This window comes from Lentinus tigrinus (assembly GCF_003813185.1).
Source record: "Lentinus tigrinus ALCF2SS1-7 unplaced genomic scaffold L226scaffold_39, whole genome shotgun sequence".
In the NCBI taxonomy this organism is placed as follows: Eukaryota; Fungi; Basidiomycota; class Agaricomycetes; order Polyporales; family Polyporaceae; genus Lentinus; species Lentinus tigrinus.
In genome coordinates this window covers 1-24,915 of record NW_027137948.1, presented here as the reverse complement: position 1 = coordinate 24,915, position 24,915 = coordinate 1, and the positions used below count along the sequence as shown (strand labels likewise).

At 58.4% G+C, this 24,915-nt stretch overlaps 10 protein-coding genes across 10 annotated transcripts; 6 read left to right on the top strand and 4 right to left on the bottom strand.

The window, feature by feature from the left end:
* Nucleotides 1-51: 51 nt before the first annotated feature.
* Nucleotides 52-5,485, bottom strand: L226DRAFT_493158 (uncharacterized protein). The gene is made up of 4 exons (XM_067677423.1): nt 4,160-5,485; nt 3,619-4,106; nt 3,334-3,570; nt 52-3,274 (listed from the first exon to the last, which is right to left on the bottom strand). Exons 1-4 carry the CDS (start codon nt 5,365-5,367, stop codon nt 492-494), a joined length of 4,716 nt encoding a protein of 1,571 aa, XP_067530761.1. The 5' UTR covers nt 5,368-5,485; the 3' UTR covers nt 52-491.
* Nucleotides 5,486-7,446: 1,961 nt separating this feature from the next.
* L226DRAFT_428759 (nucleic acid-binding protein) lies at nt 7,447-7,841 on the bottom strand (the record flags this gene model as incomplete). The annotated part of the gene is made up of 3 exons (XM_067674680.1): nt 7,447-7,565; nt 7,621-7,666; nt 7,737-7,841. Coding segments are annotated over 3 exons (270 nt in total), but the record flags the coding sequence as incomplete, so codon positions are not given.
* A 168-nt stretch (nt 7,842-8,009) lies between these two features.
* L226DRAFT_231440 (uncharacterized protein) lies at nt 8,010-10,123 on the top strand. The gene is made up of 5 exons (XM_067673097.1): nt 8,010-8,212; nt 8,293-8,646; nt 8,711-9,483; nt 9,543-9,605; nt 9,957-10,123. Exons 1-5 carry the CDS (start codon nt 8,178-8,180, stop codon nt 10,013-10,015), a joined length of 1,284 nt encoding a protein of 427 aa, XP_067530759.1. The 5' UTR covers nt 8,010-8,177; the 3' UTR covers nt 10,016-10,123.
* Nucleotides 10,124-12,379: 2,256 nt separating this feature from the next.
* On the top strand, nt 12,380-14,516 carry L226DRAFT_231432 (WD40 repeat-like protein). The gene is made up of 4 exons (XM_067673096.1): nt 12,380-12,446; nt 12,519-12,605; nt 12,660-13,043; nt 13,099-14,516. Exons 2-4 carry the CDS (start codon nt 12,551-12,553, stop codon nt 14,415-14,417), a joined length of 1,758 nt encoding a protein of 585 aa, XP_067530758.1. The 5' UTR covers nt 12,380-12,446; nt 12,519-12,550; the 3' UTR covers nt 14,418-14,516.
* A 1,372-nt stretch (nt 14,517-15,888) lies between these two features.
* L226DRAFT_539031 (uncharacterized protein) lies at nt 15,889-16,456 on the bottom strand (the record flags this gene model as incomplete). Its single annotated transcript, XM_067681614.1, is given in 3 exon segments — nt 15,889-16,179; nt 16,271-16,339; nt 16,354-16,456. A coding segment is annotated over 1 exon segment (235 nt), but the record flags the coding sequence as incomplete, so codon positions are not given.
* Nucleotides 16,457-16,530: 74 nt separating this feature from the next.
* L226DRAFT_231286 (uncharacterized protein) lies at nt 16,531-16,968 on the top strand. The gene is made up of 4 exons (XM_067673095.1): nt 16,531-16,580; nt 16,642-16,714; nt 16,774-16,851; nt 16,904-16,968. The coding sequence occupies exons 2-4, from the start codon at nt 16,646-16,648 to the stop codon at nt 16,910-16,912; spliced, it is 156 nt and encodes a 51-aa protein (XP_067530756.1). The 5' UTR covers nt 16,531-16,580; nt 16,642-16,645; the 3' UTR covers nt 16,913-16,968.
* L226DRAFT_539030 (uncharacterized protein) lies at nt 16,764-17,352 on the bottom strand (the record flags this gene model as incomplete). The annotated part of the gene is given in 4 exon segments (XM_067681613.1): nt 16,764-16,851; nt 16,868-16,880; nt 16,907-16,909; nt 16,924-17,352. A coding segment is annotated over 1 exon segment (166 nt), but the record flags the coding sequence as incomplete, so codon positions are not given.
* A 1,374-nt stretch (nt 17,353-18,726) lies between these two features.
* On the top strand, nt 18,727-20,192 carry L226DRAFT_526054 (uncharacterized protein; the record flags this gene model as incomplete). Its single annotated transcript, XM_067679025.1, has 4 exons — nt 18,727-18,944; nt 19,003-19,462; nt 19,516-19,996; nt 20,023-20,192. 4 exons carry the CDS (start codon nt 18,727-18,729, stop codon nt 20,190-20,192), a joined length of 1,329 nt encoding a protein of 442 aa, XP_067530754.1.
* A 2,469-nt stretch (nt 20,193-22,661) lies between these two features.
* Nucleotides 22,662-23,068, top strand: L226DRAFT_231261 (uncharacterized protein). The gene has a single exon (XM_067673094.1). The coding sequence runs from the start codon at nt 22,787-22,789 to the stop codon at nt 22,991-22,993; it is 207 nt and encodes a 68-aa protein (XP_067530753.1). The 5' UTR covers nt 22,662-22,786; the 3' UTR covers nt 22,994-23,068.
* An 822-nt stretch (nt 23,069-23,890) lies between these two features.
* On the top strand, nt 23,891-24,910 carry L226DRAFT_434759 (uncharacterized protein; the record flags this gene model as incomplete). Its single annotated transcript, XM_067674740.1, has 1 exon — nt 23,891-24,910. A coding segment is annotated over one exon (1,020 nt), but the record flags the coding sequence as incomplete, so codon positions are not given.
* Nucleotides 24,911-24,915: the final 5 nt, after the last annotated feature.

Here is a 24,915-nt window from a genome sequence, read left to right as displayed (position 1 = left end):
CAGCGCAAACATTCATTCACTTTTCTACAGCGGCGAGCAATTACTACTGGTACCTACCTACTACGTACGTACGCGTAAGAGTCAAAAGGAGGACGAGGAGGGTGGGGAGGGAGGACGACAGTCAAATGGGGTCAGTCAACGGGAAGATACTAGTAACTACACTGGCTCGGCAAGGGATGGCAATAGGATAGGCAATAAACACACACACGAGACAAGAGCGAGGACAGGGACAGGGACAAGGACGGGTGAGGAGTGAGGGGTGAGGGATGGACGTATGTATCAACAACAAGAGACGGGCAAGACGGGACAAGAGCACATGTACACAGCACCACCACCAACAACACTCCTCAACGAACAACTCCAAGCTTCGACGAAGTCTCAAGCAGGCAGCAACCTCCGGCGAGCAAAGGAGAAAAGTAAAGAGTAAAGCGAAGGGGATGTCCATCGGACAACACAACACACCAACAGAGCACACAGCACACCTCCGACGCTCACCGCCAAGTCCCGCCCCGACCACGTCCTCTCGACGGGCCCGGGTGCCACACCCGATCCACATCGCGGTCTCTATCACGTCCCCAGTCACGGCTCCGGTCCCTATCCCTGTCCCGATCCGCAGACGGGCCCCGCGGGGGCGCCCCGTAGTACGGCGCGTTCTGTCCCCCGCTGCCCACGTACGAAGAGCCGCCGTACGCGCCGCCCTGGCGCAGCGCGCGCGGAGCAGAGGGCGGGGCGGGGGGCGGCAGGCGGGACGCAGCGGTGGGCGAGTTGCGCGCGTGGTACGCGGGGTGCAGCGGCGCCCGCGCAGAAGACTGCGACAGAGAGCCGGGAGACGGACGAGTCGGGGACAGACCGCCGGAGGAGTAGAAGTGCCGGGGATGTGTCGGGGGAGAGTGCGATCGTGGAGGGGCGAGCGAGAGCGACTTGGGCGGCGGCGGGCTCAGGATCTCGCCGTCCTCTTGCGAGGGCTGCGAGGGGAGCGGGACGCGCGAGTGGGCCATCTTAGGCGACGTGCGCGGAGTGACGGGAGCGGGGCTCACCACGCGGTGGATGGGACTAGGACTCCGCTGGTTGCGCATGTCGACGAGCGAGTCTGTGTCGTCATGTGCGGGTGCGACGAGGCCACTGGGAACAGCGCTGTCGAGCAGCTCGACCTTCGCCTCAAACGTCTTGGCGAACCCATTGACTTCCCGTGGCGGAGGTGTGCGACTCCATATGCGAGACGGTCGATGGTAACTGGGGGAAGGGGAGCGGTCGCGGTAGTGACCGTTCGGGGCGGGAGTTGTAGGCGACAGGACGTCGCGCCGGCCAGACGGCGAGGCTGCAGACTTGTGGGCGCCAACGTCAGAAGCCGCAGCATCCTTGCGCTCAGGCTCAGGGATCGAAGCCTGGGGAGCGGTACTGTCAATGTTGTGCTCTTGCTCCTGCGCCTCGTCCATCTTGACATCCCCGTCGGCATCCGGCACCTCAGCCTTGCCATCGACCTCCATGACCTTCTTGTCCTGCGCGTCCACGACTGCTTCCGGCTCTGGGACTGCAACAACCGGCGACGAACTCACCGCAGCAGCCTTGGCTCCGCCCTGCTCCTCCTGCACCGATGGCCCGACATCCGCATGCACCACCGGAGACACAGGAGCAGGACCCGGTAGAGGCACGGGCAACGGCGCATCGCGCACCGACGCCGGGGACGCGACCAACGCCGCATCCCCGTCCATGGCAGGACTCTGCACCGCGCTCCCGCTCTCTGTGATGTGCTCCGCCGCTTCCTTCTCATGCTCTTCCTTTTCCTTCTCCTTCTCGCGCTCCTTCTGCTCCTCCTCGCGCTGCTTCTTCTTGCGCATCGCAAAGTCCTTGAGCGAGAGCTTCACCTTCGGCGGCGGTGGCGGAGCTTTGGGAGGCTCAGGCTCGGGCGTGGGTTCTGCAGCAGCGGGCTCTGCTTCGGGTGCAAGGGGCGCAGGTCCTGTTGGTGGTGGTGGAGCAAGTTCGGGTAAGGGAGGAGCAGAAGGTTCAGGCGCAGGGTCGTCGAAGAGCTGTGACGCAGACGGGACTGGCGCAGGTGCTGGTTCGGGAGGAGGAACGTCGCCGAGAGGATGAGGCGCGTCGGACACTGGTGCTGGTGATGGTGCTGGTGCAGGTGTTGGTTCAGGTACGGGAAGCGCCTCCATAGACTCAGCAGGCGACTGAACGACATCATGCGTGTGTTCGAGCGGAGGCTCAGTCGCAGAAGCTTCATCCTGAGGCTCAGCAACTGGCGGCTCAGACGAAGCCTCCTGTGCAGCCACTGAAGCCTCCACTTGCGGAAGAGACGGTAATGAAGGAGCAACGGGGGACCTAGTCACAGAGGGGACAGACGACGCAGCCGCAGCAAGTATCTGCAGCATATCAGGTACCGCAGAGCGTCCAACGGTCGCTTCAGGGCTGCTCCTCCTCGGCGGCGGCTCATCCACGTCCATCGCATCCTCCTTGCCCTTCGCAGCGTCAGGCGGGTCAGGCGGCGGCTCCGGCACGGTCGACGACGGCGGGAGAGGCAGACTCTTCGAGCCCGTCGCTGGCGAAAGTGGCGATGTGAGCACCGCCGCAGGCTCGCGTGGAGACTTGAGAGCCGTCGCAGGCTCGCGCGGCGAGTTCACTGCAGGCGACGCCGACTTCCTGCCTTTGACACCCTTGGTGGCGAGCACGTCCTCGCGGCGCAGGAGGGACGGCTTAAGCGCGGTCGCGGGCTCGTCTGCCTCGTTCTCGTTCTCGGTCGCAGGCGTGCGCGGGCGCGGTGTCTTCTTCGCGTTCGTGCTCTCGCCTTTCTCCCTGGCCTTACCCTTCTCCTTCGTGCCTTCCTTGTCCTTATCCTTGCCTTTCGCCCTCGACTTGGTGGGCTTCGGCGGCTTCTCGGCGTCGGGCGTGGATGGAGGCTGAGGCGACTGTGTCGGGCGTCGAGCCTTTGATGCCTTCACCGTAGACTTCGAAGAGGATGAGGCAGATTGAGAGGCGATGGGGGCGGACGAGGAAGCGGAAATCGGGGGAGACCTGGAGTCAGATCGTGAGGCATGGGGAGGTGGGAGAATGACAGGCGAAAGCAAAGACAACTTCGAGAACGGGATCGAGGGGGAGCCCTGGCCGTCGACCGCCAGGCGGAGCTTCGATGACGACGAGCCGGTGGAGGATGAGGACGAGGAGGCGGATAGAGGCGGAGCGTGGATGTAAGCATGATTCGCAGAGATGGATGATCCGAGAGGGGGTGTTCGTGACGGTGGCACCGGGGGAGGAGGCATATCTCTCGAGTCTGTCGAACACAGGCCTGAATAAGCAGAGGCACATCGGCGATGAAGGCAAACAACGCACCGAAATACGACTCGTCCCTGCCACTGCTCGTCCTCGACCTCCCACTCCCCTCACTCAGCGCTGGCGAATGCATGTCGACGTCCGAATCTCGAAGGCCACTATGTTCACGCAGCCGCTCAACGCTCTTCGCGATCCAGGACTTGCGTAGCCTGGGAGGTAGACGTGCTTCTTGCGGGGGCGCGTCCACGGCCATAGGTTCCGAAGAGCCTTCTGAGTGCCGTCGCGCACGCGCACGAGCTGTGAGGGGTGAGTGCCTGTCATGTACACATGATGGGTACGACGTACTGGAATCTCCCTCGACGTCGCTCTCATCGTGCACGTCCTCCGCGCGCCCCTTTCCCTTACGGTCCTTTCCCTTCAGCTTGTTCGACGAGCTTAGAAGGTCATCCGGGAACGACACCTTGCGCGTACCTGAGGGCAGCCGCGAAGGACCCGCCTCCAAGGGCGAAGGCGGGACGAGCTCAACACCGCCCATCCCGCCCGAGAAAGGTATTCGCTCGCGCGTCCTGAACCCGCGTTCGATGCCGATGAGGGGACCGAGGTCAATCGGACTCTCCACGGCTTGTTCGGCCTTGCCGCGGTGTTTGTCCTTCGTGAACTGTGACGGTGGGGAAGGGGAAGGGGTAAGTGGTGTTTGATTCTCAACGAACTCGGCGATGCGGGTCAAAACGCAGTCGCGCGCCTTCGAGCCGCACGCGCACGTCGTGAACGTCGACGCGAGGGTGTGAAGCATAGAAGTCATCTGATTGCGGAAGTGCTGCACTTGATGTGGACTGGAGGGATAAGGGTTGAGCGCGCGAGTATAGCGATGAAAGCGACGACATACGGGAAGGAGAATGGGCTCTGGATCAGTGCTGGCAAATGATGCACCACGTTCTCGTCATCCCACTCCCACCCAAGGACCACCTCTTCATTGGCTTTGAGGTCCCGTAGAGCAAAGATGCCGAACTTGACCGCCTCGTCGTCGGACTTCGCAGGATGCTTGGAGGGACAGAACATGGGCCTGAGAACCGCATTCGGTCTGCATCCATTCCGTACAAACCGCGACTGGTCGCCAGTGATGCGAGCGTCGAGCGCAACATCGAGGGGTGGACCGAAAAGATGAACGTACGGCTTAGGCATGCCAAGGTGCGCGTACGCGTTGAGGGGGTCGCGGAGGTAGGACGCGGTGGGGATGATCGTCGAAGGATATGGGGCAATAAGCTTGGAGGAGGTAATGGGCTGGGTGGCATGAATCGCATAGGATAGCGGACGTACCGATGCGTTGCCATTCGCGAAAATTGACGGAAACGAGGCTGCGGAGGTGGGGACAGGCTGGACGGCGATGGTAGGGATGTGGAGCGGACCGGGCAGCTCGTCTGGGGTAAGTAGAGCAGGCGTTGTACACCCGGGAGTGAGAGTGGTGGGGGATATGGCAGTGATACCGCGCCAGTCAGAAGCAACACGACGAAGACGGTCGCGGGCGTCGTCGGTGACGATGTCCTTTGTGATGGGGACGAAGGACTGGACCATCGGCTCGTCGATGTCGACGTGCTCGTCCTCGGCTTGCGCGTGGGTGTGGATGGCCACGGAGGTGTTGATCGACGCGCGCCGCTTGCGTTTGTGGGCCCCCTCGCCGGCCGCAGCGCTCGGTTTGCGGGGCTTGCGCTCGACACCCGGGCTTGCCCTGCGCTGCTTCTGCGCGCCGTTGGCCATGAGACGGCGCCGGGCCTTCTGGAGCTTGACAGCGCGGTCTCTGTCGACGGGGCGGGGTGCGCACTCCCAACACTGCCATTCGTCGGGGACCTCGTTCTCGACAATGCTGAAGCAGGCGGCATGGCACCAGCGTTGGCACGAGTCGCAGCAGATGGAGAAGCCATCGTCATCGGAGAAGCCGCAGATGCAGTAGATGGACTCGGAGCTGTTCGAGTCGGCGCTGGGCTCGACGGTGGCCGGTTGCTTGCGCTTGGCGGGGATGGTGGAGGGGGAGGGGGAGGGGAAGGCACCGGTGAGCCCAAGCAAGCCTAGTGCAGCCTCGGTCGCATCGCTGGGCATGTCATAGAAGGGCGCAGTCTGGCAGGGAGATCTCTCGTCGTCGCGTGTGGCGTGGTCGTCGTCGTGGTCGTCGGTGAGGAAGAGGGGGAAAGCGTCGAGCAGGACGAGGGCAAAGATATGGTCTCGGCGTCTACGGGTCCCAGCGTTCGTCTGACAAACGCCCTCTGCCACTTTTCCCAAACACAACCAAATATGAGTAGCGCCCGTCCGAGCTTTTTTACGCGCTCTTCCGACTGTTTCTCTCGGTCGTCCTCTTTCTCCTCTTCCCGTTCTTCCTCTCCTCCCCCCTCATCCGTGGCGGATTTTCGTTGGCGTATTGTTTCCTCGATAGCAGTATAGTTTGGCACATGCGCCTCCTGGGGCGTCGCTGCTTGCTCTTCGTTGTCGGTATTGTCGGCCGTATGTCTTCACGGACTAGAACAGTCTTTTCACAGCAGATTCCGGGGTGCAAAAGTTGTTTTGTACATGGTGAGTCCTTGGTTTCGTTCACGCTTTGCCACGACGTCGTCGTCGTTCATGATGAACACAATATCACATTCAAGCTCAACAGTCTTATGGTCTTCGACCAGTTGATGACTTTCTACTTCTGCAATACTGAACCGTCTTTGTTTCGTGTTTTCTCCCTTCGCTTCTCGGCGATGGTTGACAGAAACTGACTGAGGTATTTGTCTCCAGGTAATAATATTTGCCCAACGCCGAGCTTCGCAGGCGTTATATGCCCGCTAGGATGTCCTCGCATGCTCTTGTTCTGTATTGTACGTCCTGATCAATGTCTTGGTCATGTCATTGTATCACATCGCAATCCATTTCATGCCTTCTGCCTCGTCCAGGAGGTGGTCTGTTTGAAAACCCGTCGATGAAAGTGCGGTATGCAAATGCCCCCGTGCACCACGGGGATCATGATGCTGCGCGAATAACTATAGCGGGGCGCATGGGGAGCCCGACTGCGCTCTTTGAATACTTCTCCAGCTCTCACCCTCATCCTGATGAATCACTCTTCGACCGGCCGGTACAGGTGTTGTCAATCCCGAGTCACAGTTTTGCACTCAGTGCTCACCCGCCGTGCCCGCTGTTACTCTTTTCCCCAACGCGTGCAGGTCATACGCATGATCATGCCACCCAGGGCCCTACCGACTCTAGCCGCGGGTATGGTGTACGACTTTGCTGTCACCGAGAGTACGGTTCCTGAGAGCCGATTTTGCGAGTAGGAGCGCACAGCCTTGCCTGCAAACCTGGTCCAGCGCAGAGGAGCTATACGACACGTTATTTATGAATGGTCAATCATCATCCACAAAGTATTTCCAATACGAGTACGAGCAGTAGCATGAATTGCGAGCAAGATGACGCTGCGATACTCACCGTACAGACAAAGGATTCGCGAATGTTGGGTAGGAGACAGTGCGGTATGCGGTGGAACGTCCAGTCAACGACCGATCACCATGGGTTCTACCATGGCGCGGGCGAACTGCGTGGTGCGCACGCGCGTTGGAGATATCTATGAGATAGAGCGACCAGTGGACGTAGTAGTGAGCAGACACGTACCTCTTCTAGGACAGGAGCGGAACATAGAGCGGGCGCCTTTGTGGTATGTTTAACTGCAGCATCGACGCATGTAGGGGAGCGAGCGGCGACGTTCGCGGCACATACAATCAAACGACGGGAAGGGTGACATTAGGACGGAGTGTGCATAAGACAGCATGTGAGCTCAATGCTCAGCACTGCGATGCCAGTCGAGGATTTCAACGTTGGACTCAGGGATAGGGAACATACGACGCGAGCACTGACGACAGATTAAAGCCCGTGCAACCTCTGCCTCACCACCCACCCACCTCCCTCTCCTCGCCTTGGTGTTTCCGCCCCTACGCCGGCCGTCGTCTCCCGTCTCGCACTCCCTTCTCCCTCCAGCGTGCATGCTGTCGTGTAGCGTGTAGTGGGGGTAGCTTAGGTATTAGGTTGAGTGTATCGTTTCTTCGTAGAACCGTCCAATGCTCGCATCTACGCGGTTTGAGGGGTGAGAGGAGAATAGCTGACGCCTGGAGGTCATGCCGTCGCACCCGCAGCGGCTTCAGCGGCCTGGCGGGCGTGCAGGGCCTCGCGCTCGCGCTCGGGGCTCTTGATCACCTTCTCGAGCGTGAAGCGTTTCCGCGCCGAGATAGGCGGGCAGTTCCGGATGAGAACGGTGTCCTGCATCCTCAGCTCTGCGCGACGTCGGTCGGTCAGCGGGCCCGGAGGGGCAGGGGCGAAGGGACATACGGTTTGACTCGTCGTGCGTGAGGTACTTTTTGCTCCTCTCTAACCGCTGCGACGCACGAGGACGAAGAGTTGGTTGGTACAGGGATTGCAGTAGGGTGCACGACGACGAGACGTACCTTTCCGGTCTTGGAGTGGAAGATGAAGCGGGAGACGGTGACGGTCGCGGTCTTGTCCATGAACCCGACCTTGGACACTTGTCCAATAAATGACATTGGCGGCATGCTGGGCGACCGAGACGAGGACGACGAGGACGACGGGGAGAGCGAGGAGGACGAGGTCCAAGTTCCAGCGCAAGCAGCAAGCAAGGGCGCTTGCAGTGCCTACGCCTCCCACGTGGCTTCTATCAAAATGCCATCGGCGCTTCCTCGGCCACTTTGCCAGCTTGGCCACGAACACATTCCTACCCACTTATAGGGTTGGTCAATCGGTTCGACAAGTTCTGATAATATCTGCTATAGCTTTTCTTGCGCCCGCTGAATATGGACCTCTGCTACTACTGGCAGGTCAACGGTCGCAGCATCCAAACGCCGCTGCGTTAACCACCGCACTTGACGATCATGACCGATCGCCATCGAAGGACCACGGTCCAAAGGTACGTAGAGCTTTGATGGTACGTGTAGCATGCGACAAACATATGAAGTGCTGACTCTCCTGCGTCCTGGGTTTCTACAGGGATCATGACGAGGTAGGGGTTCGCCGAGACATCCTCCTCCTGTCCACTCTTCTCGACGGCATACGACCGGCCGACACAACGGCGACATACAAATCCAATATCAATCAGACTGGAGAGCTGGGCGCATGGAGCCATGTCGCCTCGATCCTCTCCGCACGAGACCCGGACACGGCCGTGGCTATCACAGGCCGTCTCGAGCCCGATCGCATAGTAGCTGCAGTGGTCACCTCATCGTTCAGGGATGAGTTCTCTAAGATCTATCACAAAATCTCATCCTCTGTTACCGAAGATGCGGACAAGGGAACCGAGCTCGAGCGTGTCGAGCGTTTTCTCGGAAACATCGACGAGTTGCCGTGAGTGCACACCACATCCGAGTACTTCCATCCATATATTCAGCTCACTGATGGGAATTGTCAGGGCCGACGTTCCGCTCACGACTCATTTGCGCGACGTCACCTCCGTCCTAGAGTGGCTATCTCAGGCTATCGTCCAGGCAGGAACCTCGGCAACGAATGATTCGGACGCCTCCGTACGCTCACAACGGCGCCGGGACTACACTTTTCTCATCTTCGCCTTCATCGTGAAGCGCTGCTACAACCGACTCTTCTCTCGTCTGCGAACCGGCTGTGCGCTCTGGCAATGCCACCCGCTCATGATCATCCACGATTTCTACTGTCAGTGCGCGCATCCCACGCATGCGGATTCTGCTTCAGCTCGTTCCGAATTCCAGCCAGACCCTCCCTCTTCCGATTCTGCACCAGCTTCTGACCCACCCAAGCTACGCATCCGGTCGTTTCCGCTCAATAACTTGTCCCAGTTCCGGAAGCTCCTGGAACGCCACGATATCCACGAATCCATACCTCGACCTTCTCTGTCTGAAACTGACTCAGACATGGGAACGTACGCTGTCTCTTCCTCTAATGCCGCTTCCTGGGCTGAACTACTACGCACCTGCTACACGACTCTTCTTGGCTCGGTTCAGCGACCCACCTCCGAGAGCGGAAGCAGACTCAAAGCGCAGTACCCAGAGACTAGAGTGGAGTGCGCCGCATTGTACGAGGCCGTGGTAGCGCTCCGCGAGCTTCTACGCGTCGGGATTGTCAATCACCTCATCACGGAGAAGGTTCGCAAAGAGCTCGAAAAGCGGTACACGGAGGTAACGGAGGCGAGGACCTCCTCCCTGCCTCGTAGTGAGTATATCTCGACTGGCTCGCAGGCGGCCAATATTGACCGCTCGTCTTTCTGGCAGGACTAGCAGTGGAAGAAGACAGTCAACTCGAAACACCTACCGCGCCAAGCATGGAGTTCGAGCGTGAGTTCGCTTCTTCACTAACCATCTCACCGCATGTTGTCATCACCTCGGCTTTCCAGCGTTGCTAGGGCCCGGGCTCGCCGCGTTGACGAGCTGAACTGGTCCTCCGCTGAACTCGAGAGCGTCGATCATACGCTTCGCCGTCTCCTTTGAAGTTCCGCCCTCCGTCTACGCTGCCAGTGTTCAATCGTGGTCTCATCTACATATATCTCACCATGTGGCGCGTCCGCCCTCAGTCTTTCTCCGCCCGACGTCTTTTGTTTGTATCATGACCATGCAGGCGGCGCGGTGACCGGTGGTGATGCACTGATGTCGCACGCCATAACGTCTCACTGACATTGTTTGTATCAGGACCACACAGGCAGGAACAGGCGATGTCGCAGGGCGTGCGTGTGCCCGTGCGCGTATGAGTTACATCGAGTTCAACCCTCTCGACCCATCGAGGGCCCCTTGTCCTCTCAGCTGGAGTCGGAGAACACAGAAAAGTTTCGTCCACATCGATATATTACGTCGCGCTAGGACTTCAGCCTTGGACTCGGACTTCAAGACTTGGGAATCCTAGGGACGGGCGCAGGACATCGTCACGGTTCTCGCAGCCCGGCGGGGTTCCTGGAAGGCGGCGGTCAGTCGCAGTCGAGGATGCTGTCCGCGTCCACGGCTGTGCCTCTTCGAAGCGCAGGGCGCCGATGCGCAACGCTGCTCTCCTCGCGGCCCTGTTGCCTCACATCCGATCACCTCGCTGGGCGGCGGCGAAGCTTCGACGCCTGCCTCGGTGTTGGCTGCAGGCTGTTGGGAAGAGCTCCGGGAACATGCGTGCTGGTGCGATGACATCCAGCGTATACACGAGCAGGTATGGGCGATGGGCGCAGCGCGCTCCATCCCGACGCCAGACGCAGACGACCCGTGCACCCGCACCTGCACCCGCAATCTTATCCTCGGGTCCGCACCCATCCATCCTTGTTCACGCTTCCTCGCACGCTTGCGTCTGCGCTCGGTCTGCTTTGCGTCCCACTCGATTAGGCCCCCTCTGCTCCCCTTCGCTGGCCCGTATCTCCTGCCTCGCACGCCGTGCTCCGGACCCGCAGACCTCCGAGCCGAGTCTCGACAGCTGAGACGGGGGGGTTCGTATGTACGTCCTGCGGCTCGTCCCGCCCCAAACTCCTGACTCTAGCAGTACGCGAAGGCATACCGTCGAGCTCCTCGATTCAACGGCGGACGCAGCGGCTCAACTTCTTCTAACCTGTCTTGGGGCTCCTTTTCCTCGTTCGGCTGGAGTCTGGCGTGACAAGTCCGGATCCCGCACCTCGAGTTTCGGACTATATCCTGGTCCGCATCAAAAAAGCTCGCATTGCACAAAGACTTCATCCTTGAATTCGGACTGCGGACTGTGGACTCGAGCTCCGAGCTTCGACACGTCGACATAGCGCAGGCAGAGGCGGCTTTCTCCGGATGGGGCTTGTAAGGGTGCATGCTGTGACTGAAGATTATCACCTCTGTCTACGTCGACGGCCCGTGCGTCTTCGGAACGAGGGCGGCTTGTGCGAATACTGCTCGTCGTGTCTTCGTCTCGTCTAGTCACTGCGTGCTCTCTGTACTATGGATCGCTTACCGTAGGACTTCGCTGGCTCTGGCCGTCGCGTGTGGTCCCGGAACAACCGCTCGAGCTTGGACTTCCACCCTTCGACGTCTGGGCATGGATCTACGAGTCGAACTCCGAGGAGTGCCATGGCCCCAGACGCACTCGTCACTCGCGAGCGCACTGGCAGCAATCGCGGAGATGGTGTGCCTCACCACTTCGCGCACACTGGCCTGAGGAGAATCGATTCCTTGTCTGGAACGGGGATGGGAACAGCGTAGCGGCTGGCATACGGCGTTCCATACGAGTAGTACAGCATGACCGTGTGTAGACGCATCCTCGTCCGTATGCATTTCGCACCTGTCGCGTATGTAGCTCAGCCTTGGGGCGGTGAAGCGGTGGAGGCTTGGACGCCATCGTACTGTCTTCGGAGTCGACCATTAATATGAACCATAGATCCTGATTCCTCGCGATAAGGGCGGTGCTCGCGTGCAAACTCATATAGGAACGCGGCAGATGGATGTCACGAGGCTGGCAAGTACGTGTGCGCCAACGTTCTTCCCTCTCCCACCACCCCCATGTCGACCCTCACACACACCTCTCGCGTTCCGCTCACAGTCTATGAAGGCGACATTGACCAAATCAGCAGTGAACTTGACTCGCTTCACCTCATTCTTCCGACTACTTCGTCGATCCCCGCAGACCCACCCCGCGTCCCGGTCGAAGTCGCAGAGCGCATCATCGATCTTCTCAGCGACGATTTCTACACCCTTCGCAGTTGCGCGTTGACCTGTCGCGGATGGCTTCCCCGTGCTCGGTATCAACTCATGACCTCTATCCGTATACGGTCGAATGAAGATGTCTCCTCCATGGACGACTACTTCACCGCTCACCCTCGCATCGCTGCGGCCGTCCGGAGAGTCATTATCCGGATCAATAAGGAATCTCAAATTCTCAATGCGTTCCCAGTGGTCTTGCTATCACGGCTTCCGAACCTACGCACCTACGAGTGCGCCCGTTCTTGGGACACGGGTTTCGCGCACCATCATGCTGCAAGTCTCCGCGGTATCAAGACGTATCTCCGAGTGCAAGAGCTGAAGTTGGGGGGTGTTCGCTTTCGCACAGGAGCAGATCTCGCACGGCTCTTGATCTCATTCCCACTACTGCGGATCCTGCGCCTTGAAACGGTGTTCGTCAGTGACCTGCAGGATCTGAGTCGCATGGTGCGGTTCCGTGACAAGTGCACCCGGTTGTCTGAATTGGAGGTGCGTCGTGTCCTCAGCATATACTCTGCGGTAATTCTCAGCTGACCTCTCTTGACAAGATATACGACACAGATCCTCCTGGAGTCGTCGGCCTCATTGTCAGCATGTGCTCCTCACCCTTGGAGATAGTACGGTACAACATCCGTTATGAGAAGGAAGGTACGTCTTGCCTGGAACTACGACTTGCATACAATCGCTGAATGTGGGCGGTAGATCGCTTATTGAAAGAGCTCGACCTGAGCGTGTTCTCCGAGTCAGAGTCGAAGCGGCCTCACTCTGTGGAGTTCTCAATTATGGCAAATCACCCCGATAACATCACGGCTTCTGTCGAAGGCGTCACGTCATTCCTCAAGTTTCCACTTCGCCACCTGACGATTACCTTCACCTATCTCCGGAACGCTTCTGTCTTCGACGACAAAGGTGTGGTGCGAGGATGTCAACAGTTGGAAGAAGCCATCCTTACGCACAAGATGCCACGCCTGACGATCTCGTTACCAAGGGCCAAGCAGAACAGACTCGCGTTCTGGTCGCGGATGATTCAGCAGCGCTTCCCTCATCTTCATGGAGGTGGGAAATTGGAGGTCCACTGCTCTTCCGGTGTGTATCGCCCTTCCCATTCACTGCTCTGCCTGTTTGCTAAACTGTTAAGCAGAGGATCTTGGTCACGACTGGCAGGTTATGACCATAGCCGCCTCCCCGGACGGTCGATACTTCGCTACTGGCGCACGAGACGGCACTATCATTATATGGAGCACGATTGCCTACCCACAGAAGAGTCTCCTCGAGATAACATCGTCATTCCGAGGCATATCCGCTCTTGCTTTCTCCGACACCGGCGACTTCTTAGCGGCCATCCATACCGATAAACATGACGTCCTCACTGTCTGGCGCGTTGTTGACGGCTCCCAGCTCATCTCGACTGAGGATATCAAACAGACTAACATACAATCTTGTGTATGGCGGAGAGATGGTCTTGATTGTATCTATCTTTCCGCTCTTGCAGTCTCATCATGCCCAGACGAGGTCTCCGAGTCGCCGCTAGTCCAACTTCTGTTCCCCTCCGTTTACGACACTGGGAACCTGATCACTTTACCTCTCAAACCTGCTCTTGCAGTCTCATCGTTCTCACGCAAGGTCACTGAGCCGCTGCCAGTCCAACTTCTGTTCACATCCGTTTACGACACTGGGAAGATCGCTTCACTTCACATACCCTACAGTGCTTATGTTGAGTCGAACGGCTTTGAAAACCTCCATCGTAATGAAATGTTCACCGTGCTGTCATCCGATGGTAGATTGGCTACAGTAGTTCCCGTGGAGAGATGCTCAGAGCTGGGATGCCGAGTTTGGCACACCGCCGATCCAACAGCAATGTACCGGTTGACCATTCCTTTCGACACCACCCCTTCCTCTGCAACCTTCGTCGGTGATACCCTCGTCATTGGGTTCAAAGACGGCACCATCCAGTGGTGGGACCTATCCTCATTCCCATTGGCCACTACCGGACCACCCGGGGGCACCCTGACGGTTAGAGACAATGGACAAGGAGTATTAGCGTTGTCCGCGTCACCTGCAGGGTCCTTCCTAGCCGCATGGGGCTCCGAGGAATATATATGGAGCCGTGAGGAATATATATGGAGCCCCACTTCAGTAACCCTCTTCCGAAAGCACTGCGCTGATTTCCTTCCACACGTCAGCCTCCAGGGACATACCAGCCGGGTGAACGCTGCATGCTTCTCTCCGTGCGAGCGGTACATCGCAACTTCCTCGTACGATTCGACCGTTCGCTTGTGGAGTGTCATGGATGGATCACTCATATGGCGCTTCACAGACCACAGTGATGAGGTGGGGCATGTCGTTTTCTCCGGGGACGGAAGCACCTTGGCGTCTGCGGATTACGAAGGACAAGTTTGCGTGTATCCTGTTTCTCTGTTCGTCGGGTCGGATGTGTCGCGTGCTCCATTGACTGACTGATAGTTACGCTCTAGCAAAACACGACACTTCTACATATACACACCCCTTACGCACCGACAGAACACGCCGCTCCTGATCCTCGGTAGCTAGAAGTGCGATATGTATGTACGCGACTCCTTGTATGTGACAACGTCCGACTCCCCGAGCCTACGAAGCACTACCCATTCTGACGATTTGCGATTCGCACTCGTATATACCTCACCGCGTTGTGTACATCATATTTTTTGTTGCATGCTCAATATCTTTTCGGTGGGATGTGCGCGACTCTGCACACATTGTTGAACACAAAACCATCGGGCCGACCGTGTATGATGCTTCGAGCAATCTTTGAGCCTGAGCACACATTGCGTCCGGGACGGGCAGGAAGATTCCAATGTTAGAAGAAGATGTTACTTCGAGTCCGATGACCATAGATACCGAATAGCATCGACTACAACAGCCCGGATTCCACCCATAGCCCCGCTGCGTATGACATACGTACCACGGCCGATCTCGACCATAGCCCGCTCTGCGTCCTGAATTCCCGCCTGCTACTAGTCGCCCGCCCTCTTCATCCTATATCCTGGGTCCCGCCTCTCGCTACGCCCGCTATCCAAGTAGGACACGCCTGGCCCAACGATGTTGCCTCACACCGAGCCAGGGTCGTATTCCGTGTGGACATCCGACCACGCGGGGCTACGGGTGACACGGTGTGCGGCACGACTAACCGCTGCCAGTCGGAAGACAGTCGATGCCTTGTACGGACCAGAAGGAGAAGGAACAGATGAGAACGGCGTCGACAGGGCATAGAGCGGTGTACCTCAGCGAGTCGGTCGATCATCTCCATCCAGGATTTCCCATCGAGCTTATCGTCAGGGCATCGCAGGACACCTGCGGGTGGTTATTAGGGTTGAGCTGAGGTGGAGTTCGAGTACACTACACTCACGCTTAATCTCCGACCCCTTGGCTATCGCTATACAGGTTGCGATCGACGAGACGGAGAGCCTAGGGAGAAAGGGGCGGACAGTCAGCAAAGCTCGACACTCGAGAGCACGTCGCACGGGTAATCGTCTGATCAGCAGAGGATAGCACGCCCCGTCACCGCGGCAACAGCGGTAGCCTCATGGGCCGAGAGCTTCAGCGTTGTAAAGGTCGCTTCGCTGTTCTTGACGTCCGTGTTCGTGTAGTCCACGTCGATTGGATGTGACAGGGGAGGAACTCACCGGTAACGGAAGCCCACTCAGCTCGTCCAGAACTGCCCTCAAAGGCCCCGACTCTGTCTGCGATGCTCGAATCCGGTCCACCGGCATGTACCTGGCACTCGGAGCGGCGCATCCTGAACGGATGGAGGTCGGTTGCCGAAGATGGCGCAGCGAGGACAAGTCGACGGGGTACCAGAAGCGAGGATGAGGACGGGGAGTTTCAGAAAATTGATAGTAGGTTTCAATTCGATGTACCCCATCGTCTCGTCGCACTCTCGTAGCGACAGTGCGCTGAGCAGCCACATCCTGGCTTGGACGTGCTTCAGATACTGATTTGTTCCCTGCGACCGATTACGGACATGGCTCGAGGGCGATGGTATGCGGAGGGACGTACTTGATGCGTGACATAACCTCTCAAGTCCCTTCCACTGCGTCTTGGTACAGGCCTTCCCTCCACGACGACATCCGGATCCTTCGTCTATTGTTTCGTGCATTCCTCGGCCTGGAAGACACTGCAAGAAGCCGCGCGCGTCGGCCTCAGGTGCGCTTGGCGACATCGAAACAGCGATGCTCAGCCTCCTTGCGGATGGCATTCCAGATGTGGCCATCAAGTACTGTGTGCACATGTCGTTAGTTCCCCTGGACGTTCGCAACGCTAACCCATACACTCACTTCAGTAATGCGGGTGTGCGAGGGGAGGTCCTCCTCGAAAATGGTATTGATCTCACGTCTCCCAGGCCCGTAGACTTGTAGTCAAGCTAGGAGTAGTGTGTATGGTTGCTGGCGGCGGCATTCTCTACAAGCTCGGTGGGACATGCGCAGAGCATACGACAGTCGCGAGGATAGACATGATGGTGGTGAGCAACAGAGGTGCCGGTAGAAGCGGGCAGTGCGATACAGCGTCGCGCCCACGAACGCCCGACGTGCCTCTTCCTCTCTGACCACGCAGACATCGGCGACATGCACGTTCTGAGCACGCACGGTATGTCGCCCTGTGTCATTGCGAACGCTGTAAATTAATGCAGCACGCATTGTGCTTTCAGGCAGATGACGAACATCAGCGACGTGCTCGAGCCTCGAGAGTCGTCAGTCTTCGCCTCTTCGGTCCTCCTTCTTGCTGGTACCTTTCTCCGACACGTCTTACACTGAGTCTCACGCCTCCTCTCCTGCTACAGACACACCGCTACGATGTGCGCGCAGCGTGTCCTACTTGGCATCCGGGGGCATCTTGGGAAGAGCAAGGTGGAAACATGGCGAGTATTTTGTTCTTGGGAGACACGGCGTACATCTGTTGACATCTTCTAGTCAGAATGAGGGCTGAACAAGCCATAAGGGCTCAGGCTAGCGTGACTACAATCGGCGAGGCACAAGCTTGACATCGACATCGCGCCGAACATAGACCACCTCGATTCGTACGATCTGAGACGTCATCAAGTTCAAAGATGTTGAGCCAACTTCCTTGAGGCCCTGCAGGCAGTCTACGTCGTCAAACAGACGCATCCCATTCCAGAATTGTGGTGAGCCTGGCCCCGGGCTCGACGTTGTCTGCCTGCGAAGGAAAGGAGCGAGGGTGGGCAGCACGAAGGGAGGCAGATGAAGTGCGAGGAGATGTTGCGATGCAAAGCGAGATGGACTTGGCTGCATCATAGGTCCGTCGCGGATAGGTGTGTGCGCCACTATCATATGCAACTTCGTGTTGATCCCTCCGCCCTCGCGCGTGTGTCCGATTCCTCAAGCAAGATACCAGGGGAGACAAGGATATCGACGAGTCAGAATGGGCGCTGTCTTCATGCACGCATTGATTCTCGCACCTCGCACCGTGTGTCAGCACGGACCACCGTTCGAATCCGGGCAGGCGACTCGATTCAGCAGGTCCTGGATCACAACGAGACATACAACACCGGAATAATCGCGGCGCGGCGTACGGCTTCCACTCGACTCGCCATTAGTCCCGCCTGTGCTTCCATGATCGGCTTCGACCCCGTCTAGAGGCGACACCTTCACGCAGGCTGGCAGCTGCCTGTCGCACTCGCACTAGTACCGCACAAGTACGGCTTACGGAAACATGACCCGCACGCTCGCCCACTCCGTCTCGGCCCCTACATACTAGTCGCTCGCACCCTGGGTGGGGAACGACTTCTCGCCAGCTCGCCCATCGAACTTGGATGTTCACTGGCACTCAACGAGAAAGTTAGCGAGCTCGTCTTTGAGAGTACGCTCACGACTTCCATTCGGAGATATAGGCGTACTCATGTGGATAGTGTTCCACTTTGTTACTGTAGTCAAGCCAGCCCGAGTTGAGTACTGCGGGAACTGCGGACCGCACGGACCGCGCGGCCCACTTCGCGTGTCTCCGCCGGCCTGCCTGAGCTCCTCGTTTCTTGTCCCCTCCGCTACGACAGACCAACCCCGTTGCACTCAAAGCGTTGCCGATGCCGAGGTATTGGCGACGTATGCGTCGGTGCCTCCGCGGCATACTGCGATTGTGTATTGCTTTCTCGCATTCTGTCGGCGAGTCCAACTTGTCCCCCGTCTCGTGTCAAGTCGTCACTCACTCTGCGAGGACTGGCTGGGTACACCCTGCCTGTAGTACCGCGTTTCTTGCGTGTTCGCTGCACGATTTTGGCATTCGTCGCGGGACCAATAGCTTATGGCGCACAAAGGAAGGAAGGAAGGAAGGGACAAACCGAGGTGCGTGCTCTTCAGGTACTCTCGACTTTCTACATTTTGGTGCCCGAGGTTGTGAGATGCGATCCGCTGCTTTCCATTCAAAGCGTACGCTCATATTTTGCATTGCTTCGACTGCGATCGTTCCGTTCTAGCCCTAAATATGCAATTGAACCCTTATGTCGTCCCGCCCCAGTCCGTTGCCCACCTTCGGCAAAGTGCGCTCGGACCTGCCGCATTCTGGACTGTAAGTTGTTGCGCAGTGTCCCAGAGGCGTTCATATTCGCTAACGAGGGCAGTAAAGGTCCTGCAGCACACCAGGTGAACATGAACTGGGCGCACGGCTTCAGTTCGCTCGTCGCGGGCCAGTCGCTTGGCGGCGGGGGAAAGAGCCCATCTCGATCTGCGCGTCGATCCTCAAACTCTGGGCGTACGCAATTTTTTTTTTCCATTCAGGTACCATGGCCTTTTCGACTTTCATAACGCTCGCGTGTCCTCCGAGCGCCTTCCGCTACATACATACTGAACACCCTCATCATCAGGAGACCGCACAGCCTCACTCACGCTGCACCGTGCCGCACTCAGCGCAAGCCGTGACAGGCCTCGCGGGGCCCCTTCCAAGAGTACACGCATCGAGCCGCAGCACCAACGGCCCCATCCACGTCTCGTACCCTGGCTTGTGAGTTCATTCACCTCCTTTTGCGCTTCCCATCGCTCACATGCGCGCGCGCCCGCAGCGAATTCGCGACCGTCGGTAACTGGACTGGCACTCTGGCCAACGCCGGAGTCGAGGTGACCCCGGACGCGTACGGCGGCGAGAACTACGGCGCGTACATCGCGACCAACTCGATCAACCCTGCCAACTGGACGCGGTCGTACGCCCGCTCTGGGTACATCGACCCGCTCCCGCCGCGCGACAACCTCGCCGTGCTCCCGAACGCGACCGTCACGCGGATCATCTTCGACAGCTCGAACAAGGACAACTTGACGGCGACTGCGGTCGAGTGGGCGAGCTCTGCAGACGCGGCTAGGGAGACGATCAAGGTCCGGAAGGAGGTCATCATCTCCAGCGGTGCGATGGGCAGCCCGCGTGTGCTGATGCACAGCGGTGTTGGACCCTCGGACGTTCTCCAAGCCGCCGGTGTCGACGTGCAAGTCAGCCTCCCGGGTGTCGGACAACATCTGCAGGACCACTTGGTATGTGATGCCCTTTGTTCGTGTTCTCGATCCGCCGCTGACGCACGCTCCAGAGCTCCGGGCTTCTCTTCCAGACAAACACCGACACTGCTGCGTCGCTGTATGCCTCGAACGCCACCGGCAACACCCCGATCTTCCTGTCCTACGTGAACTCGGCCGTCGCGTACGTCAACTCAACGGTCGTCCTCGGCGCTGATGGAGAGGCGACGCTCAAGCAGCAAATCCGAATCGCCAACGCGCTCTCCACCTCGGTCAGCACGCTCGTCCCGAGCTCCGACCACACCGTCAAGGCCGGCTACGAGGCGATCCGCAACACGACGCTGAACACGATATTCTTGAGCGGTGTCGCGCAGATCGAGATTCTGTACCAGCTCACGGACAGCGGGTCGAACGGCACGAACGTGGTGGCGATCCAGGCCGGGCTGCAGCACCCGTTCTCGCACGGCAGGATCTACATCACGTCGAGCGACCCGTTCGTCGAGCCGCTCATCGACCTGCAGTATCTCGCGCACTCGGCCGACATCGCCATCCTTCGTGAGGGCCTGAAGCTCGCGCCCAAGATCGGACGGAGCTGCCCGCGACTGTCTACGAGGACGGCCGTGAGTACAATCAGCTCGCGATCCTCAACGACGACTTCACACTCAACACCAATCACTCGCAGAAGGAGGATGCCGTGAGAGCGGTCATACGAGAGCACCACTGCGTCGATGAGGTCGCCACGCGATACTGATTTCCTGACGGGCGAGCTGGAGTGTCTGTAGCCGATTAGCATTACATACTACAGAGTATACACTGTTGGCTGCGGACGTTATGAGCGCGGACTAGCAAGACCAGCGGGGAACGTATCACGTAGAGTGGGAGGAGATACATGCATGTGTATGTATATATGCATGACGGATGGGTGATGTCGATGAACAAGATGGGACACATGGGGATGAATCTGCGCATGTACTCGAGAACAGGGTCTAAACTCAATAATCAGTCAGTTCGAGACAGGAAGAACAATCCACTAACTAGATCGTCAAACGAGACCACCAAGCCCGAGTAGAGAAAGACGAGAGAGGAACGAGGTCAGATGCAAGCCGTCGATTTCGCACAGAACATGCTCCTGACCTCGAGGGTATTGAGCGAGAGATTAGTTCAAGGCAGTCTGTCGAGGATGAGATGGGCGACTGACTGACCAGCAGTCCGAAGATGTGCGCGGTCCCATCAGCGATGACATCACCAGGCGCGCCCGCCAACTCGCCCGCTCTGCTGCTGCTCGACTACACTTATGACATGCCTCTCCCCCACGGGAGAGAGAGCGAGACGGGACGAGCGATGGACTCACCTCTTGAGCAACACGCAGAACCAACCGGAACGTACCTGTGTGCCTGCCGAGCAGCTCAGGCGAACTTTGACGTGGACAGGAGTCGAAGTAGGGATATGCGAAGAACGGGATAGGTTTCTGCTTATGTTTGACTTGGACGGTGTCCCAGAGCCTTTGTGCATGCGGCAGATAATGCATGTCGCCTCAGGCTCGTGAGGACGGGAGAGAGAATGCGATTTTGCTGGTGTAGTCGGCATGCGGGCGAGGAGGGATGGCATGGACGGAATGACTAGTGCGCAGAAGAGAGTAGCGACGGACTCGGCTCGTGCGCAGAACACGGTGTGGGACGTACCTGTGTGCCACGCATCGTACGCGGTGAAGACGGCTGCAGTGGTAGCTATGGCGAAGATGGACATACGCCCGGGGAGAGTGTTGACCACGGGCGGCGGTGTTGGCGTGAGAGGGCCGAGTACTTCTGTCGCCCGCGAACTCGCGTTCGTAGTCATCGCGGACTCACTCTGACAGTGCGGAAAAGAGCCAAGTGGGAGTCCAGGAAGGCGGCGAGTCGTCCATGTCGTGCAGGACTAGCGCATGTACCTGAGTTTAAACAGACTAGGGGGTGACTAGGGTGTCGGCTTTGGGATTCGTCCGTCACGCTGACCACGAAGAGGTGAGTATTCATCCCAGGATGTGGTGCATGACTCGGCCGATGCGTCGGACGAGAGAAAGAGACGAGCAGGAGCGTGGAGGATAGAAGGCCGTCGACCCATCGTAGCGGGTCGAGCATCTGACGGAAGTCGACGATGAGCAGTCGGCCATCTGGCTGTGTTGAGTGCGGGCGAGAAGAATATACCATGCAGGCATGCGGCTTGAGATTGCTTTTAGTTAGTGCAGGAGTATGATGCCAGCACGCACTCGCATGATGATAAAGATTGCAAGAGGGATGTCGTGAGGCCGAGCGCAAAGGGGAGGCAAGAGCAGAGAAAGACGAGAGGAACCGGCAAAAGCAAACTTAGGCGTGGGTGAGGCGCGGTTTTGAGGTCATACGCGAATGTTCCACGTCGCGCAGAGCCAATTGTGCTTGTATCCACTTGCCTCGAGAGACTACTACTAGCTATGACCACGAAGTGAGCATCGAGGATGTCGGCCACGTGGTCGGACGAGGGAAAAGAGACCGAGAGCTGACGAAAGTTCCAGCAGACAACTGGCAGATTGCCTCAAGTCACTGTCGTTGTCTGTCTGTTCGCAGGAGGAGGAGGAGAAGGATTGTCCCTTGCACTGCGAAAGCAAAAGGCACGTGCCGCCAGCCATGATGTCCCCACTGCCAGGCGCCTCGCCGTCGCCCGCCTACTCGTCCTCGCTGTCCACCATGTCGTCCTCACCGCCGTCGCCCGCTCTCCTGCCCGCCTCGGAGCGCGTGTCATGGTCCCCACTGCGTTGCTCTCGCTCGCCGCGTGCAGCTTGCACACGCGACTACACCTCTGACGTGCGTCTCGCTCTGCCTCCCTCCTCCGCCCGACCAGCTCGCTGACTCCGTGCACGCAGGCTCTCGAGCCGCACATCTAGGGCCATGCGATCGACCTACACCACAGCAAGCACCATCAGGTTCACGTTGATGCGCACCGTGTGCGGGTACGCGGGCAAACACGCTCCACGACGAGCGAGATATTCCGCGCGGCATGACGCAGCACCATACCGCAACCTCGCATCCCGCAGCCCTCGACCCGAGACCTTCCGTACTCAACCTCCAACCGTGACTCGACATTGCCCCTACATATCCTCCGACGCCCTACGCACGTCCGCACGAGCTGCATGCGCAGCCAAATCCCGACGCCACATCCTGTTCAGGATCCCGACGGCCGCGTTACATCCGACCTGCCAAGTACGACAGCGCTCCGCGCTGTCGCGATTTTCATTGCTTCTCCCGCTCGTATCGTACCACAAAACACCTCCGCTCATCTATCTTGTTCACCACACACACCTATGATACACTCTTCATTGTTTCCCCCTTCGTTATGATAGACTTTCGTACGGGGAAAGCGAGCGCAACACGGTCACGTGCACGCGCCTCGCTTACCCGGATCTTGACGCTCTCCACCCCTCTCGTGTTTTCCCCTTGTCTCCGCCTTTCCTCCGACTCCCTACTCAACGCCGTCGGCTTCCGACCGTACTTAGAAATTCGTTGTACCACCTTCCGAAACTCCCCGCTCACTCATGTATAAAAACTCTACGGTACCGTCGTTATAGACAAGTTTTTTCCCTCCCCTTCGAGACCGCGAGTTAGAGCACCCCCGACCGTTCATTCTTCAACATAGAATCGCAGACTATGGTATTCTGACGACGACGACGACACTGACAATTTTATTATAGCAACTATCTACGACAAACTCGACGTCCCGTTGGACTGTCCCTCCTCTTCTGCAGCTCGACACACCCCTGTGTGTCTCTCCTCTTTCCTCTCTCTCTCTGCTTTCCTCCCTCCTCTCCCCTTGTGGACGCTCGGACGACTCTCGCACCTTCGATCTCACGCACGCGACGTGCAGGTCTATCATTTGGAGCCCACCGCGAGGGTTGAAGTTTAAAAACCGAGTCCTTCCACCTGGCGAGTCTCCTGACATCTTTGCCACCCACTCACACTATTTCCTCGGTCTCTAGCTCTTCGCAAGGAGACCATCCCCCTCCTTCCCGCCGTCTGGAATATTTCCCAGACCGGCAAAACGTCTCGCTCAACTCGGGCGTCGGAGCAGCGTGCTCTTGACCAAGAAGAAGTCCGTACAGCGTTCGCAAGCGCAGTACCCAACCTAGACGACTCAACCGACCTCCTCATCCCCATCCCATCACCTCAAGCTGCGCATCGCCAGCTCGACGACGAAGACTCGAGCTCAGACGAAGCCGCAGCCCTTCACCTCCTTTTCCGCTCTGCAACATCTTCCCCGACTCCCAGATCCCGATCCTCGACACTCTCTCCCCTGCCGGACGACTTAGACGTTCCTCTGGAACATTGGCACACTCTCCCGCTCACGTTCCCTGGCACCGATCTCCCCTCTTTCCGTCCCATCGTCGGAAGCCTCCTACAGCAACTACAGACACAATCTACAGCCATGGCACAACCGTATCGCATGCCTCCGCGCGGCGGCGCTGGAGCACCATCCTTCGACCCCAACAACGATGCAAGATCAATCATCGGCTTCTTTGAAGACCTCGAATACAACTTCCAGCAGGCTGGTGTCAGCAGTCCGCGAGAGAAGAAGGCTCACGCGGTCCGGTACGCCCCTGACTCGGAAAAGACAATCTGGAAGTCGTACCCGGAGTTCGAGGACCCCCTCAAGTCCTACGACGACTTCAAGAAGGCCATACTCGCGGAATACATCGGCGAAGGCGGCCGGATGCTCTACACGCTTCGGGACCTTGACATGCTTGTGCGCATGACCGCGGCCGCCGGTGTTCATTCAATCAAGGAGTTCAACGATTACAGCCGCAAGTTCCGCGACATTGCAAGCTTCCTGGTCACTGGCAACTACCTGCGCGACGACGAACGCGACCGCATGTTTATTCAAGGGATCAGCGAGCCGCTGCGTGGCCAGGTAACCGAACGTCTTCGTATCACACACCCTGACGTTCTCTACCCTCGACAGCAGTATTCAGTCCCTCAGGTCACGGAAGCCGTCCGCCACATCCTCGAAGCGGCCGTCCCGTCGTCATTCTCGCCCCAGCAGTCCCTCGGCCCCATCCTACCGACGTCTACCACGTCTCCGCCCGCGCCGGTCATCAAGTCTGAGCTCGCCGAAGTTACTGAGGCACTCAAAGCGATGACGACCGCCTTTGCGCAGATGCAGCGAGCCCAACTCGCCGCACCAGCTGTTACAGCCCTCGGACCTTCAGCAAGACAACTTCCGCCACACATGACAGCCTCAGGACCCTCCTCATCGACCACGACTGGTCCTCGGACCTGTATCTACTGCGGAGACTCAGCGCACCCTATCCGACGCTGTCCCCTGGTCGAAGCGGACATAGCGGCCGGTCTGGTCAAGCGAAACGACCAGTACCAAGTCGTTTTGCCAACCGGAAGCTACGTACCGGCTGCTGTCCAAGGCGCGACGCTCCACGAACGAGTACTTGAATATTATCGGCTATATCCCGAGGC

Excerpts from the sequence above, each read along its gene's own strand:
- L226DRAFT_231440 (XM_067673097.1), top strand. The coding sequence starts at position 8,178 with ATGACCGATCGCCATCGAAGGACCACGGTCCAAAG. Across the intron at positions 8,213-8,292 it reads CGAAGGACCACGGTCCAAAG|GGATCATGACGAGGTAGGGG; the intron begins GTACGTAGAGCT and ends GGGTTTCTACAG. Across the intron at positions 9,484-9,542 it reads GACCTCCTCCCTGCCTCGTA|GACTAGCAGTGGAAGAAGAC; the intron begins GTGAGTATATCT and ends TCTTTCTGGCAG.
- L226DRAFT_231432 (XM_067673096.1), top strand. The coding sequence starts at position 12,551 with ATGTGCTCCTCACCCTTGGAGATAGTACGGTACAACATCCGTTATGAG. Across the intron at positions 12,606-12,659 it reads CATCCGTTATGAGAAGGAAG|ATCGCTTATTGAAAGAGCTC; the intron begins GTACGTCTTGCC and ends TGTGGGCGGTAG. Across the intron at positions 13,044-13,098 it reads GGAGGTCCACTGCTCTTCCG|AGGATCTTGGTCACGACTGG; the intron begins GTGTGTATCGCC and ends ACTGTTAAGCAG.
- L226DRAFT_493158 (XM_067677423.1), bottom strand. The coding sequence starts at position 5,367 with ATGCCCAGCGATGCGACCGAGGCTGCACTAGGCTTGCTTGGGCTCACC. Across the intron at positions 3,571-3,618 it reads CGACGTCGAGGGAGATTCCA|CTCGTGCGCGTGCGCGACGG; the intron begins GTACGTCGTACC and ends CACCCCTCACAG. Across the intron at positions 3,275-3,333 it reads CAGGGACGAGTCGTATTTCG|ACTCGAGAGATATGCCTCCT; the intron begins GTGCGTTGTTTG and ends TGTGTTCGACAG.
- L226DRAFT_231286 (XM_067673095.1), top strand. The coding sequence starts at position 16,646 with ATGACGAACATCAGCGACGTGCTCGAGCCTCGAGAGTCGTCAGTCTTC. Across the intron at positions 16,715-16,773 it reads CCTCTTCGGTCCTCCTTCTT|ACACACCGCTACGATGTGCG; the intron begins GCTGGTACCTTT and ends CTCCTGCTACAG.
- L226DRAFT_231261 (XM_067673094.1), top strand. The coding sequence starts at position 22,787 with ATGATAGACTTTCGTACGGGGAAAGCGAGCGCAACACGGTCACGTGCA.